Source organism: Momordica charantia (genome assembly GCF_013281855.1).
Source record: "Momordica charantia cultivar OHB3-1 chromosome 9 unlocalized genomic scaffold, Mcharantia_2.0 BLBB01000009.1, whole genome shotgun sequence".
Taxonomy (NCBI): Eukaryota; Viridiplantae; Streptophyta; class Magnoliopsida; order Cucurbitales; family Cucurbitaceae; genus Momordica; species Momordica charantia.
Window position 1 is genome coordinate 1,696,324 of NW_028275167.1, and position 17,480 is coordinate 1,713,803.

General features: G+C 36.2%; 1 protein-coding gene and 1 long non-coding RNA gene across 6 annotated transcripts; both read right to left on the bottom strand.

Annotated features, from left to right (window-relative positions):
- Positions 1 to 6,436: 6,436 nt before the first annotated feature.
- LOC148208820 (uncharacterized) lies at positions 6,437 to 8,619 on the bottom strand. Its single transcript, XR_015787048.1, has 3 exons — positions 8,464 to 8,619; positions 7,737 to 7,886; positions 6,437 to 7,108 (listed from the first exon to the last, which is right to left on the bottom strand). It is a non-coding gene; the product is annotated as an uncharacterized LOC148208820 (long non-coding RNA).
- Positions 8,620 to 12,269: 3,650 nt separating this feature from the next.
- On the bottom strand, positions 12,270 to 15,732 carry LOC111021847 (protein Brevis radix-like 2). 5 transcript variants are annotated; one of them, XM_022298972.2, is made up of 6 exons: positions 15,103 to 15,732; positions 14,736 to 14,864; positions 14,005 to 14,378; positions 13,410 to 13,548; positions 12,950 to 13,332; positions 12,270 to 12,616 (listed from the first exon to the last, which is right to left on the bottom strand). In XM_022298972.2, exons 2-6 carry the CDS (start codon positions 14,853 to 14,855, stop codon positions 12,538 to 12,540), a joined length of 1,095 nt encoding a protein of 364 aa, XP_022154664.1. In that variant the 5' UTR covers positions 14,856 to 14,864; positions 15,103 to 15,732; the 3' UTR covers positions 12,270 to 12,537. The 5 variants fall into 5 exon arrangements, with proteins under 5 accessions (XP_022154664.1, XP_022154641.1, XP_087973760.1 ...); XM_022298949.2 differs by having other exon boundaries at positions 14,736 to 14,914; positions 15,103 to 15,731; XM_088117634.1 differs by having other exon boundaries at positions 14,736 to 14,964; positions 15,108 to 15,730.
- Positions 15,733 to 17,480: the final 1,748 nt, after the last annotated feature.

Here is a 17,480-nt window from a genome sequence, read left to right on the forward strand (position 1 = left end):
GTGATTCAGCTTCAGACGCACTTATATGGGGGTGACGGCCATGAGCGGAAGAGCCAGAGCGCCAATGATGACGTGGAATTTAAGGAAAAAAAATAATATTTCTATGGCCAATTATACTTTTTGAAATTCTATTATAAATATTTTATCGTTTATTAAAAATTCTCAATTAAGCCCGATAAACAAAATGCTAAAATTTAGAATATTTAATATAGTATGAAAAATACTGACTACTTTAACGATGGGACTAAATCTTATCTCCCAATTCATTAATTTTAAAAAAAGTCTATGTTTTTACATTTCTGTCAAATATTTAATAGTGGTAAGTACAAGATTTCTCTTCACCATCAAATTAAGGAGTCACGTATTTTTCATACATTATATGTGAAAGGAGATTTGAATTCATGACCTTTATGTTGAAGATAGGTGTCTTTTAACTTGAGTTAAGAACTATGCTAGTCGGCTAAAATTTATAATAAATTAGTTGATGGTTAAAGTATTACTTTACTAATATAATTAAACTTATTTGTTTATTTTACTTATTTATTTTTTTATAATACAACAAGTGAGGTGGGAGAATTCAAACTCACAACCTCATAGTTAGAGATAGGTGTCAATACCGCTGAACTAAACTCATATTGACATAATTAAACTTATTATGGACATACAATTTGGATGATATTTGACACTTTACGAAATCTATCTCATTCATCTCCAAAACTCAATCCATCCATTAGCAAAATTCTTATTTTCCAAATGGCGTGCTCATGTATCCAAATATGTTGATGAAATTTGAGACAACTTTTGTTAATAAATTTTAACACAACAAAAAAAGGAACTTAATTGAGAATTAGACTAAATTAAAATTTAAAAAATGTCATTAAAGACCAAATCTAGGAGCACCTTACAAAAATTAAGGACTATTTAATATATTTTAGCCTCTTTCCATTTAAATTCTTCTAAATCTTTTTAGATATTATTATTTTAAAATTAAGGTACACGACTTATGTACCTTCCTACTTGTTTCACTAAGTTACTATTTCTAATAATTTCAATAATTTACCTCTTAAAAAACTACCATCTAAAAATTACCGTCACAACTACTTTCTATGTACAGTAAGCAACAAAAAGTTAAGGAATGGTTTTTCTCATGTTTCTGTTAAATAGTCCAAAAAACTAATAACAACAAATAGATAGTTTTTTTTTTTCTTTCTTAATTTTTTTAGTTCAACGGAGTGTTAAACTTCTGACGACCACCTTTATACATTGTAAGTAATATTTTAACCACCTGAATTATGTTCATGTCCGTCTCTACAATATAATATTGAAAATTTGAAAAATCACATAAATAAATTAATTGATACTTTTTAAGTTCTCATTATTCCTTAAATTCTTCATATATATGGGAAAGAAAGGGAGAGGAGAAAAGAAACGTGATGATAGTCATTTTACATGAATTGTGAGCTACAAGGTGTAGCTTAGCCTAAAAATGATGTTCCTAAAGAGTAAATGATACCATCAAAGAGAGAGTGTGTGCAAGGCTACAACCTATCAAATAAAGCGTTTAGACCAAAGTTTAAACCAAAAAGTTTAACGAAGTTCTGCATACCATTGTCTCTAAAATTTGAGCCACGATAACACGAACAAAAGTTTAAGTTAATAGGAGAGATGATACTTTTTCTTGCAGGACCAGCATTAAGATTCTTTGATTCGAACGTTTATTTCTCTAGTTAAATTCTAGAAATGGGATCGGGAATTTAGATTCCAATATATATAAGATTCGAGATGGAGAAAATGTCCGCTATAACTATAGTGTTAGGACTAAGATTGTTTTTTAAAACATGTGTGATGCATTATGAAGTATATTATTATTAATTATTATTATTATGATGTTAATGTTTTTGCTAGGTGTGGTGTGTGTTGTTTGTGAGTAAAAAAGGTCAACTAATGCGGCAGCTTCTCATTATAATTCTCTCTTTGGGCGCATGACAATCTTTCCTGTGGGGGACTTGTAACCACTTTGCCCACAGTCCAAGGGATCCTTTAAATCCCTACGACCAATAGCCTTTCAAGCAATAAATATGAATAATATTTTAGATCTTTGTCCGCAATACATGGGGTGGAAATTCCAACTCTCAATCTCATAGATAGTTGAATACATGTATTTTAACCGCTGAACTATATTTTACATCTCTCTCCTACTTATAAAAAAATTAATGTTGGTTTAGTAAAAGATGAGTGCTGACAGATAAACACTTTAGTATTTTTTTTTTTTGTCTTTATTTTTCTCTTTTGTGTGTTTAAATCAATTTTAGGGTTTGCCAATTTGCCCTAAGGAATTTTTGGAACCCTAGATTGCAATATTCAATCCTCCCCTTTTTGAGTGGTGGAAGAAAAAACAAGTCCTAACGAACACTCATATTCACACACCCTTTTCCTTTTTGTGTTCTAATTAGCAAAGTTCGATTTAGGGTTTTGGCCTTTCTTTCTCGCATATGACATAATATGGTTGGCCCTCTCTAAACCTAGCTATCCTTTTATTCAAAGTTCGATTTTTACCGTACCCTCACTCGTCATATATTCCTTCTGTTCTTTCATTTGTTATTTTTTGAAATAGGTCCCAAGTATATTAAATACATGTACCGATATTATCTCTGAAACACAGAAGATCGAGAAGAAAAGAAATGACAAGTATTATAAAACACAAACTAATTGAGTAAATAGAGAATAGTGTCCTCTCTAAATAGGAAAGAGGAATGCATGACATTATTCAATCATGTCCCTTAATTGTGGCCAAGTATATATTATGCATCCCCAATCATGTTAATGTGACTTAACTACTGTGAAGCATGATCATCTCCCTTTTTTATTTTTATAAGCCAATATTTGGGATCTGTCTTAGATCCAAATAAAGATTCATCATGGTGTTAGATTTCATCAACTTTGCTTTAGATCTTATACTTGATGAAACAGTGTGATTAATAAAGAGATAACTCACTCACTCTCACACTCACACACACAAAAATAATAATAACAATAAAAGTGTATGCATATATTAAGTTGGGTAACTTTGTATTATAATTATAATATGGTTAATTAATTTACCATTTCAATTTATTTCCTCTTACTATATGTGTGTATATATCATGATTAATGTCAAGCATTTTTAGCCTTTCAAAATGATTTGGATTTCGCAAACAGATTCCAACAGTTAATCATTATTAATGGGTATCAAAGTAGAGAGATTTACCATTATACAAACTTTGACATTTAATTTTTACTTTCAAAATCTGTATTATATACAAAGTTAGAAAATGAAAGATAAGTCCAACATTTTAATCATTTGTGTTAGAAAACGACGACGTTAGTGATACTCGTTGCTTTTTCTAAACAATGACTAGCGCATGGCTCAAACTTAAGACCTCAAAATCTCGAGTGGTTATCTGTGATGTCAGAGTAGAGAAGAGGGGTATATGAATGAATCGATAGCACAAATGAGAGGGATCCTGAGACTATAGAAGCATGGTTAAGAAAGCTTAAAAGAATGATAGTTACTTACATAGACTAACAAGGTACACCATTCTTTTCGGTAATTCAATCATAAAAACCCCAAAGTTAGGCTCACTCTTTATCTCTGTTTTTCTTAGTTGTGCATTTAGAGTTCGTCAATCAAAGTTGGGTCATATTTAGAAAGAAGTTTGACTACAAATTCCGTTGCTAGCCGGGATCTGTGTTCAGCGCGACTCGTTCTAAGAGACCAGTGGGTGTTTTGGGACAGATCATGTCATTGTCAGTGTTTTAGGGTTTGAAGGTTAAAAAACGACTCCTAGAAGAAATTAAATCACCCTCCAAATTGTTCATTATTTGAAATGTACTAAAAAAGAGAGTGGAAAACAGTGGCATGGGAGCTACCCAATTGAGTAGAGTTCCAACATTGATAATCAATAGTTCCATTTGAAAGCTTTCTTTCTTTTGGAGGTCTTTAATTAACATTAGCTGGTTTATCTCTTAATTAATTGCCCTCCAACTAACCCCCCACTCTTTTTAAATATATGATCAAAATGATCAAAGCATGCATCTTGATGTGCACGAAAATAAGATGAAATCGTTCAACATTTTGACTATGTGATCTTGTAAAGTCGATTTATTTAATTATGATTATCTCAAATTTGATCTTCTATAATGTCAACTCAACTCCATGACGACATTGAGTGGAGCTCTTGTCACGGGCAAGAGTTGAGTAATTGAGATGTGGCTCGTGTAACAATCCATTGAATTTAAATTTTTAAATGTATGAAAAAATGTGAAGAATGAAAGAATGTCACTTTTATACATTACCTTATTTGTGTGTTTGATTTGATGCATAGCTGGACGAGGTGCTACGTCAGCATGTGAGTCGAGCCACGTACACTCCAAAGCGCTTTAGTTAGTACTTAATCCGGATTTGTGTCTAGACAAACTTAATTAATAGGGAATAACCTTATCTTGCGTACCTTTATGAGGAATGGACCTCACTTTTATAGGGGGATATTTTTTTTTATATCCATGAGTGTTCAGATCAACTTACGCACACTTTGACTATAAAACACATAGGAATTAATTTCTAAAGCAAGTGGCAAGCACGAGATTTGAACTAATTCTCTCTCACTTTATCCTGGCCTCTTTGGACTAATGAGCTACCCATGATGGTTCCTTTTATAGTGGAACTTTGAAAAACACACCTATCCAATTATTTTGGCACGTCGTATCATGTTCAACGAATTTTACGCGGGTGGCATTCGTCTTTTCATATCGGTGTCGAATTGTGTTTTTCCTTGATCAGTTAGAGATGACTTTGCCTAACCCGTCTCATTTTTGACCTAAGTTAAGGCCTATGAAGCATGCAATAGGGATAGGGAGGATATATAGAATAATGTAAAGCAATTCATGGATTCCCTTTTCTATGGAGTTGGCCACATGATCCTTTGTTGTGCGTACGTGTGTGTGTTTAGACTTTAGGGAAGGAGAGAGAGAGTGTTTGTGTGGGACGTGGTTTTTAATTTTCATTGGGACAATAATTGTGGTCGTGAGATAGAGAGAGAGAGATGTGATTTGATTAACCCAAAGACTAAAGAGAGAGTGTGGATTAAGATCAATAAAACAAATTAAATTAATTAAAAGGACTTAATTAATTATGTGAGTGAGTAAAACAATATATAATAAAACATGAAGAGAGGTAGGGGTAGGGGTAGGGGTAGGATTTCAAAAAAAAAAAAAAAAAAGTTAGCTAATGAAATGTGTGTGTGCAAAGACAAAAGGAGATTTCAAAAAAGCCATGTGCTCTCTCCTTTTAATTTCTTTTTTCTTTCTCACTCCACTTTTTTCCCTCACATTCTCTCTCTCCTTCAATTTGGTTGAACTATGAGCTACACACCAACACACTACCAAAAAGTTGCTTTTCTTTTCTTTTCTTTCTTTGTCTAAACAATAAATTAAAACATATATCCCTCCTACCCAAAGTCCAAAATAGTTGGCTATCTCTAATTAATTACCTTTTCCTAGTCTTCAATCCTCTAAATTTTTAGGGCGGATATTGTTTGACCTGATCTATTACTGGACATTACAAAGCCTAATACTATCATAATTCGAAGAATTTCAACCCCAGCAAAAGAAAGGACTAGTCTGATTGGAAAAAGATAAAATATATCGTTACATGAAGTTTTTAAACGATTCGAGACAATTTGAAAAACAACGAGTAACCAAAAAAACTTTGATTGAAATAAGAGCGATTTCCACTGAATGCAACACAAGGAGAGATGTGATAATGAGAATCGGTGATGGTGGGGTGCAGCCCCCAAGTGTTCACCACTATATGCAATTAGATTAGACAAGTCTCAAAGAAGGCTTAGAGGAATCAAATTTACCCTTTTTTTTTTCTTAATCATGTGAAATATGCTCAAAATTAACTTTAATCTTTCAACTTTTATAAAGTTCATCATACCAATTGGATCAATTACTTTTCCCACTCTCTTTTCTTTTAATTTCTTTTTCATTTCTTTTTGTGGTAGATGGATGTGCATGAGAAGCACCACTAAAGGGATGCCATAAATTTACATGCTCAACGCTCTAGAAAATCAAAGACAATTTGATTTGCTCCAATTCTTCAAAGTCATTCAAATTTTAGTTTTGAATAGAGTTCATTTTGACCATCCAATTCCCCATTTTTCTCTATCGTCCAAATTATACATTTTTTCTAACTATTGTACTCCACCAACGTTTTAATTTTTTCATACGAATCTGAATTTGAATTCTCCCCGGAGTGATTTTTCAAAAGGTAAAATTTTGATTTACGTAAACTTTGATCTGTTTGACTTGATTGATAAGGGTGAAAATCATTAATAAAGGAACAAACACTTTAAAGTCGATTAAGACATTGGTAACCTTCATACAAAGTCTAAAGTTCATATCTCCACTCTCATATTTGAATTGTAATACTAAAAAAATCTATAAATTAAAAATCAAGGAACAAAGTAGTTTTAAGCCAAGTTGGAAAGATCTATCAATGCAAATGATGTTTAGCTTTCACTCTCCTTTGATTCCTATGAATCTGTATCTAATGTTAGCCTTCACCGTCCTTTGATTCCTATCGTGTTAGTCTTCACCATCACTATTTTTTTTAATAATTGGGAGTCGAAGCTTTGATCCCCTATAACCAGGGCACCTATGCCACCGTAAGACCTAGACTCATAAAACATTAAGGGTTTTTGGTATTTAGCTCAAAGGGTTGTTGCTCTTGGGCATCCAATTATTCCTTTTCTTTCTTTTCCTGCTGAATTAAGAGATGCTCTTTCTCCTTCTTGTTCAGGGTCATCAGATGAGAGATCTTCCTCTAATTCCGAGAGATCGGTCAAGCGGAGGCTCTACCCTCGACTCACCTCTCGAGATATAAAAACTCCCCCCAAAGAAGAGCAAAAGCTCTGGAACACATCCGAAGGTTTGAACTTGAGACTTCTAAACCAATATTTTTCAAGAAACCTCAAACTTCTTATCAATTGGGCTGCCCCTTTGGAGGCATTAGCCTTCACCACCATTAGATTCCCATCATGTTATAGCTTTCACCATCCTTTGATTCCTAACAGTAAATGTAAATAATGTTAGCTCTTACCATCCACACACCAACAGAGGCTCATACACCATCGCTGGTCTAAGCTGATGAAGAAATGATATTAAGATATATTAATATGAGAAACAAAGACCAGTCAAATGGAGTTGCAACTTATGAGCTCCTAATTTACTCATCAACACAAATACGGTTTGCATATCCTTGTTCGGTTTGGTTTTCTTCCCACCACAAACTCGAACGAATTTCTCCAAATTTTTGTTTACTGGTTATAGTCAATGCAGGCAGTAAAAATTTCAGAAAGCACAAATGGAAAAGCAGATAAAAAGTCTCATTTTCCAGCTTGACAATACGGAATAAATTTTTGACCATCTACAGCAGCCTGCAAACGGTTTCCCAACTCAACAAGTAAACAGGCAATCAGTTCTATGTAGTAACGAAATTACTTTTGGACTTTGTGAAATTAGAACTTGCTAATTAGAAATGAAGACTTTAAAAAAGTAAGTCTGGATTCTAAATTTGTGTAGTTCTTCCTCACAAACTAGTAAGAGGTGGTCTGTGGAGATAATATAGCAAATCTAATAGTTTATGTCCTATATGGGAATAAAAGAATCAATTTCATAATTAAAGTCTTACATACCTGATGATATGGATATAGATTCCTGGTTCATCCCTTCAGTGTATACTCCATATCACTAGTAGAAAGCTCCCTTGATCAATTTCCCTCCCCAATCCTCATCGACCATCAATAGACAACGTCTTGGCCTTTGGTCTCATCTATAATGGAAGGCTAAGGATGTGTTTGGTTAGTAATTTGAAAACAAAAGATTTAATGGGAAAATGAGTTATACATGTTTTCGCTATTTCTGAATATGTGTTGTGTTTGGTAGCAGGTTTAAAATTTTGAAAATACAAACAACATTTTCACACATTTTGAGTCACATAATCCAAATACGTTCTCACTACTGTTTAAACTCACCAAACAGAAATTCAATGAATCTGAAACTAAATAAGATACTAAAAAATAGGCCCCTGAACCACCTGTCTAATTGAAATGATAGGGTTGATGTGGAGGTGAGCAAGTGATTCTAATGAGGAGTCACCCATGTTCAATGGGCGATATTAAAGTTTTAAGGAAGACCATCACTTGTCAAAGGTGGAGGAAGGTATGCCCTCAGCAGATTCGATCAAGGGTCTGAAATGGTATTAAACTCATGCTTAAAGCATAACAAAAATGAACCGGTTTTGCGATTTTTTTATTAAATGAAATTATCCGCAAATAGAATAAAAGCACCAGATCATGTACATGATAAGAGTGTACCATATTATTAAGATTTGTAGCTTCAAGTCATGGGATCAGAGTTCACCTCATCTTCAGATCTTGGATGCCTTGAGTGGTGAACTGCTTAGAACAAAAAGAACTAAACTTTCTCGCGGTCTTCCATCCACCGTCTTTAAGCTTCCCATCTGTTAAACGATGCACAGTGGATAGAATAAAAAAAACAGGCTTCAACATACATCATTCAGACTCAAAGAGAGTGATTGAATTTAGAAGCCTACCTAGCACAACATGCTTTAAGAAATGGAATTAACCATGCTAGATTACTGTACTCATCACTCTACAGCAGTTGTATTCTAATTTTTTAAGGGTAACAGGCGAGAGAAATTACTAAAAGTATTTACAGGATTGAGAAGTAACTTGCCAATAGAACACTAAGTGGAAGCTTTTTGAAGGAAACTGCGAGAGAGAGTTCTCCATTGAGGGGCATGCTTGAAACCAAACAAAATGTCAATTTTTCCAGTGCAACTTCACTACCTTATATTAGTCGAAAAATGGAACTACAATTGGAAAATTTTCACATTTCTAAATGCTACAACAAACGCGAACCTCTGTTCAAAGTTACTTCAAAGCAATGCCAAGAAAAAACCTCTGTTCTACGAGAGGCCCTGGCAGAGTGTTGAGCCACAAATACCACAACCAGAACAAGCTGACAAGTATTTATCAACAGCTTAATGTAAAACAGTACCTGAGATGGATTCCTTTGAGATCGATTTCTGCCACCCATTTCGTAGGCTCGAGGCGTCCCTTCTCCACTGGACAACGCCTTTAGCCTTACCCTAATTCCTTTCCACGCCACGTCAGTGTCAAAAGCATGCTCCCAGTCCTGCGATAGGAGCATCAGAAACTGAGTTTGAGGCGGTATTAGAACAGACTCTTTATATTTCCACTGCTGATTATCTATAGACGACCCTGAGCATGGCTTGCAGTTATCGTATGCTCCCATGGGCTTCAAATGCAATGTCCTTGATCTCAAAATAGATGAAACTCCTCTGTCAAAAAGCTAACATCAATTTTAAGGTGAAATTAGCCTTCATTGATTGTCAAAACACTTCAAAAACATCCAGTTCAACTCATAATGATTCACTACTACAAAATTAAAATAGAACAACTACCAAGCTGTCTTCACATTACTCAAAAACTGAAAGAAACTAAAAACAAAAAACGAAGAAGTCCCTAATCTGCATTTCCTCTAATTCTTCTTCATTCTTTCCTATAAAAAGTTCAATAAGAAGGATGCAGTTTCTTTGAAACCAAGTGGGTAGAAACCCCTACTACTACAAATACCACGCCACCTCCTAGCTAACCATTGGAGGGCAACGTGGGATCCCCCTTAAGCGTGACAGTCGAATCTCCCTTCTGAAATTTCATAACCAAATTCCTAAAATTTACTTCCACAGGCCCGAGCTTTCTGAGCCATTCCACTCCCAAAATTTCATCAAATCCCCTCAAGTCCAGAGGTATATAAAATCTTCAATCACAGTCAAACCAGGCAAATTTAACACCACTGCCTTGAATATTCCTTTCCCTTCCACTGTCGCCCCCGTTGGCAAGACCACACTGTAGTTCGGAGTGTCACTCAGCGGCAATTGTAGCTTTTCCATTAGTCTCTGAGAAACAAAGTTGTGGGTGGAGCCGGAACCAATGAGTACAACAACTTCTGAATCTTCAATCTCAACTCGGAACATCATCCTCCCCGGTGCCGTCCGCCCCACATCGTCCCCTGTTTCCGTTGGCTTCGTATCGTTGTTCGGAAGTTCCTCATCCTCTTCGTCCTGAACCAAGAAAACTCTTAGCTCGCGGTTTCTGCACTTATGGCCCACGATTAATTTCTCGTCGCATCGGAAGCATAAACCCCTTTCCTTCTTCGATAGATACTCTGTAACAGATAATGTTTGGTAAGTTGAATCTGGATCAGTTCGTGGAGCAATGGTTTCACCCAAGGTACCACCATTGGACTCTTGAGATATTTTTTGCAGTACCCGGTACTTCTCCACCACGAACAGCGCCTTCCGGATCATTTCATCAAGTCCATTAGGGCTGAAGCAACGTACCTCTGCTCGGAGGAGTGGATCCAAGCCGTTCATGAAGACGGCCTCTAACAACTCCTCGGAGATTCCCGGCAGCAGCGGCGTGGAGAGAATCTTGAAACGCGTCCTATACTCAGCGACGGTTCCCTCCTGCTTAATCGCAAGGAACCTCTCCCACAGAGCACCCTCCTCAGAAAATACCGACATCTTTACCGAAGCTTCTCCCGTTCCGACGACCTTCCGACGACCTGAGCGATCATCTTCATCTCTAAGTCCCTTGCCTCGCATGACTGAATCCTCCACTCCCCATTCCACAACCGATTTCAAATTTCCTCCTCCAAATTCGGATTTCACCGCAGCCACGATTTGTCTCTGTTTTTGTTCACATTTTTTCGCATTTCCTCTCCGTTTTCCGAGGTCGCATAGTCGCTGTCACAAACCCAATTCCTCTGTGAATCAACGTAGAAGCTACCAACCTGCCATGGGAGAGGAGAGGGCTGCGAATTCTGCTGTACTCGAGGACTAACGAAAAGATAACCGATTCCCTTCTACAGAAATCCTAACTGTCAGATACCACATTTACCATATTGCCCCTCCTCACATACAGGCCTAACGGTAACTCCTCCTCGTCGTGGCGGTGATAGTGAATGAATCTTCAAGTTTCAAGACATTGTTCCACTTTCCAACCAATGGGATTACTTTTACAATTTTTATTTTTTCAGTTTATAATAATTTTTCATTTAGTAAATAAAGATAAAGATTATTCGTTCATAAAAGTAACTCAAACAGTCAAACTAGATTTTTTTTTTTCATGGAAGGTAGGAGGGTTTAATTCATTCAATCAAAAATAGCTTGATTGGAACTTTTTTTTTTTATGATCTGATTAATTGAAAAAAATAATTGGAGTTTGTTTAATCAATAAATAACCATTACATGTTGTCAAAATAAATAAATAAATAAAAATAACCGTTACATATTTTATAATTAAGGTAAAGTTGTTGTATAAGAGGTGTGAACAAATCGCAAATACAAGAAAGATGCTCAATAATTTATTTGCCCGTGAATCTGTGCTCTCATAAGGTTGTACGGTAGAGTGAAATAGAAGGTGCATTCCATTTCCAACAGATATTCTTTGAAATGGATTAAAAAGGAAAAAATGACAAAAAAAAACCTTATTTTTACTTTAATTCTGTAATTGTTTTGTGCACGCAAGAGACTTGAGTGTTGGAACCCAAGATCCAAGTTCGAACTTGAATGTTCAGAAATAAAAGAAAAATTATAATTGCTTACTAAATTAGAAAAATCAATAATGATTCATCTTTACACCAAAATTACAGAAAATAAATTGATATTTACTCGAATAATATTTATGAGAGGAAGATACTCACATTTGATGACTTATATCTATCCCAACTACCATTCACAGTGGATAGCTCATTAAAAATTATAAATAAAAAAAAATCTACTTTTACATTTCTATTTTCATTTTATGAAAGGTCAACCGTAATATTGAAACAAATAGCAAAGTTCAAGAGTATTTTTTGTAATTTAACCTATTTATATAATTTATTACTCTAAATAATTAACTTCACATGTAAAAAGAATGTTTTGAGTTTGAGGATGGAAGAACCAAAGGAATGGATTCCCATAAGGAACTCACCAGGGCCCAGAAGTTTGGGCCTCAAACCAGAGAGCTCAGTGGGCCATTCAAAGTCCATGAAAAGAGAAATATTTGAACATGTCCCACGTCCCACCCAAATGTACAACCACCACTGGTTCTTTCTGAAATAATGAGAAACAAGAATGAAGGTGGAATATTTCAGGCTTTCAGCAGTGTAGATTTTTGTTATCTCAACTATCATCTTTTTTTCTGAACCATTCTCCTAACCAATGTTATATCTTCCAACATCCTTTGATTCCTACCGCCAATCTAAGAGAGAGAGAAGTCTAAATTGAAAGAGAGAGAGAGAGGGGGGCAGAGAGGGGATGTGAAAAAAACAACCCACAATCTGCAACTGAAACATCATTTGCCACTGAGTAAAAGGAGATGCAATTCCATTGAGTTACCCCCATCACAAATACTGTTCTTGTATCCTTGCTCGGTTCTCTTCCCACCACAATCTCGCATGCATTTCTCCGAACTTTTCGCGACTGTGTCAACACAAACCAAGCCAGGGGTCAGATTTTTGCGAGTATATCGAAAACAAGATGAAGGATCTAATGTTGATCGATAGTTTCCAGCTTAATAGGACGATATGAACATATGACAATTGACAACACAGACATATTCGACTCAAACAAGAAACTGCAAGCGTAGTTTAAGGAGCCTAATTCCAGTAGCAACTTATCAAGCTAGTTATTTCTCTCATGATATAATATTGCAGAGCTATAACGGTTTCTGAGTCCTATATGGGGAGGTTAATAGTCAGAAAGTGAGAGATTTAGCTTGAAAACTATGGTTTTTGTTATTTTATAATACAATACCTGAATCGAATGCGTCTGAGTTCCCTTGAGCCACCCGGCAGCGCCCTGATAGTGATGTAGACTCCTGGCTCATCCTGTTCAACCCATTCAGTCTCCAAATCACTGGCATTACTTACAGAAAGCTCTTCTTCTGACTCATCTCCCTCACTGGTCCTCGCAGAACCATCTCCAGATGATGTCTCGGTCTTTGCTTCGTTTGCGCAGGAAGGGTTAATGGATGAAGCTAAACCACCTAGATCATAGCAATGAGAGGGTTGGTTAGGATGATGATCGAGTGATTCTGATGATGAGTTTCCCAATGGGTGATTTGAGTTTTGAGGAAGTCGCTCGTTTGTCAAAGGTGGAGTAGCAGGGCTGTCCTTGGCAGATTGAATTTTTGAGGCCTGGAATAGAATAGAACTCATTAAGCATGTAACAAGATCGACAATCGTTGCAAACTCGCTGAATGCTTGAAACTCACCTCGTCTTCTGACTGTGGAGGGGATGGTGGGAGGGGAACAGCTTGGCTGTTGAACCGCTGGACATTATACAATTCCATAACCTTCTCATAGTTTTCCGCCCACCATCTTTGAGCTTCCCATTTGTTGAACATTTCACGGCTGATCGATGGAAGAGATCAAGGCTTAGCAACCAACCACAAGCATTTACAGAAAACTTAGCCAAAAGAAAATTGTTCAAGACATTCAAATTCATAATTCTAAAACACACAATCATGGGAAAAGAGGAAACAGATTAGAATGTTAAAATCGCAGCTAAATCACAATATTCCACCTCCTAAGCTTATTTTACAGGACAAGGTAATCACTGATCTAAATGGATAGATCCGCACTGGAGATATTTCCACCAGCCAACAGACTGTCTTACATTTCCACAGTCTGAAACTTAAATCTTACGGAAAAAAACTACAGGAATGACTAAAACAAATGACCTCAGTTTATAAAGGACTTGCCGGAGTGTTAAACCTCAAATTCACGACCGACACAAGCTGACAAACAAGTGATCCACTTCCAGACAAATTGGAATCATCAGCTACCGTTGAATTCCAAATATTTTACCTGAAACGAATCCGTTTGAGATCGTTTCCTCCCTGCGGAAATGAAACGAAAGTGATAAGCACACCAGGCTCCACTTGTGCCACCCATTCCTTGGGCTCGTCTTCTTCCATGAATACAATCTCTGTTCGCCCACTTCCCGACGCAGGGGTCCCTTCCCCACTAGATAGCGCTTTCAATCTGGCCTCCATTTCCTTTCCCCATTGCCTTGGTGTGGAGTTTGAGCTACCGGTTCGGCGGTAGGAGCAATGGAACCTCGCCGAGTCTGAGGCAGAATCAGATTCTGCATATTTATACTTGCGGTTATCGCTGGATGAACCCGAGCATGGCTTGCAGTTCTTGTAAGCTCCCGAGGCCTTCAGTGCGATGTCCTTGATCTGAAAGTAGAAGAAAAAGTCTCCGTCATAAACATCAATTTCACAATAAAATGATCTTTGACCAAGTAAGAAACATTGCAGAAACCGTCAATTTCACATTAATTCCCTTGTCTGGCTTCTTTCCCCCAACACTGAAAATCGAACAATTCTCTGGCTTTCTTTTTTGATCACCTTGAAAGTGAAAAAAAAAATCATATCTCCTTGCTCTTCGTGTTTCTCCTCAAAAAAGTTCGATCAACAATGATTCCAGGAAAGAATTTTACGCTCAAAATTCCGCATAATTGTTGAGAGCAACAGAATTAATTTCTTCAAAATTTCCGAGAATAGAGACAGAATCTCAGAACGGCCAATGTTTACCTGAGCAGTAAGGGCCTTGATTGTTTGCTTAGTCCTCGGAGTAGCAACGGCGTCTTCTCCCTCCTGCTGGTGCAGAGATCCATTGTTGAGCTGCTTCGAGCACGCAATACACGTCAACATCTCCGGTACCTGAAGCAGCAATCCACCGGATTTTCACACCGAATAACAAAATGCGTACACTGCGAGTTCCAGAAGCTCTGTCACAGTGCGGAAACACAAGATCTTGTCTCTAATCACCCAGAACAATATCAAAAAGAAAAAAAAAATCTCAAATCGAAAGGCCAAAGCAATACGGAATAATGTAAACGATAAATAGCAGTTCAAATAAACAAAAAGTAAGTGGAATAATGGAACTATTCCGCAGCACCTTACGGATTAGAGAGGACAAGAAAAAGGCAAAAAGATTGACTTCGAAAACGATCACGTCGAGCAGTCGCTTTCCAAAACTTTCAATCAGGTCCCGGATGAAAAAAAAAAAGCGCACAGAGAAGAAGAACAAGAAGAAGAAGAAGAAGAAGAAAAAAGTCGATTGGATTGGAAGTAATCGAATGAAGCGTCGGGATTAGGGAAAGAGGGTTTCTTCGTTACGATGCTTTAAATACAGCCATCAGATTCTTCCTTCAATCGCATTCATTCGAGCCTTTAACCTTTTTTTCCCTTTTTTTCTTTTTTTTTTCCTTTTTTTTTTCTGCTCGACCTCCGCCTCAGCCACGCCCGCGGTGGTCGGCGTGCGAGCCAGTTACGAGGAGTGAGAAACACTCAATAGGTTTCTTCATCTTCTTCTATTGAAATTTGGGCTGCAGAGTCAGAGCTCGACGCAGCGGCGCGGCGCGGAGCCAAGAACCTATGTGGCTACGTTAGGATGCGGCAGGCGCAGCCGAGTGGCCGCCGCCGCGGCGCCGCCTCAGAAAGAGGGAAACAGGGGAGAGGCGTTTTCGTTGTGTTTGGGAATTTGATATGATTCAGTCACGAGGGGGGCGATCCAGTCACGTGCGCTACCAACATTTCTGGATCCAAATATCAAAGTATTGTATGGCTTGGCTTCCCTCCAAAATTCCTTCTTCTTTTTCTTCTTTCTTTTTTTTAATGGGTGAATTGCCCTCCATAAATATTAATTAATGCCATTTTAAATGGTGTATATTATTCTTGTGACGGTATTTAAGTTTCCACATGAGATGAGAAATTATGTCTTTCCTTTCTGTATTATTATGTTTTTCTTTGTTTTTTAATTTTGACTACCTTAACATAGTTACTGGTTAAGATACTTATCTCTGATCGAAAAAAATGAAAAGCTTGAGAATACATTTTCTAATGAAAAATACTGAGTGTTTATCAATTCAAAGTCTATCTTTTTTCTACTATCATTAAATTTGTGACAAGTAGGAAAAATAAACGTAGAAAAAGTGATTTTTTTTTACTTTTTCACAAAACTAAAAAACTTTCAAATTTTTATCATGAATTCTGACTAGTAGTATACGTAAGTGTTGTTTCTTTTGTAGTATTCATGGTATGGTACGTACCCCTAGCTCCATTCATAATCCTCTTCCATAAACAATTATTTGATGATGGGATAGATTATAATCCTTGCACTTAAAAAAGAGATTATTTTCTTACCATTTTGTCATCTTTGATCACTTCACCTTTGTTGCTAGTTATTGAATTTGCTACTTTTATTATGGTACAACTCTAAGTATTTGTCCAAAGATCGATGTTGGATTGCCCATACCCGTAATTATCGATTTATAAAAAATGCAAGCATTTAATAAAAGAGGTAGTTAATGTCAATCTAAATATAGCTCAATCGATTTAGACACATGTCTTCGACTAACAAGTTGTGAGTTCGAATCCCCGTCTAGACATGTATTATACTAAAAAAACGTAACTATCAATTAAACTACTCAAATTTAGTTATAATTAATATAACTTTAAAAATATGTTATTTTAATATTTGTACTTTGTACTTTGGTTTATTTTAGTCTCCTATTTAAAAAAAACATTTATTTTTGTCCCGTAATTTCAACTTTTATTTCTTTTAACCCTTATACTTTCAAAAGATTCGATTTGGTCTTTATAATTTTTAAAAATTACCAATTTAATTCCTATCTATAAAACTCCAACACAATTTTTATACATAATAGAATCTATTTAATACAAATTTATTACTACATTTCAATAAATTTAGTTAGCAAGGTGTCTTCGCTCAAATCATAATCGGAAGAGATTAGATAAAAATGAAAATGAAATGACTAAAATGGTCACTTTTTAAAAATGTAGGAACAAAAAAACCAAATTTAAAAGTTCGTACTTGGGTGGCCGATGAACGTTCAGAACCTGCATAGAGATAGAAAAGGCTATGACACTCTCTCAAATCCATCTAAGTCATATCGATTACTAAGAGAGATAACAGTTTCATGTACCTCTAAGAAAATAAACCAGATCCCTTTATTTATGAGTTTTGATCCGACGACATCGTTTGATTGGCACTTATGACCGTATCGTAGTGTATTGTCAGAAATACGGTTAATTGCAATGAAGCATGGTGCATTGCATCTACTCATCTTTTCACAAAATTGACCTTCGAGATCTACTTATGAAGGTGCGTACAACCAATGGTGTATACATCGACCCGACCAAAGAAGGCGGTTGATGTGTTTATTCTTCTCTAAATATTCAGGCCTTCAAATTATGTCATTAGAGTGAGTTGCCTTTTTACCTATGATTCATTGACACGTGGTGCTCGACAAA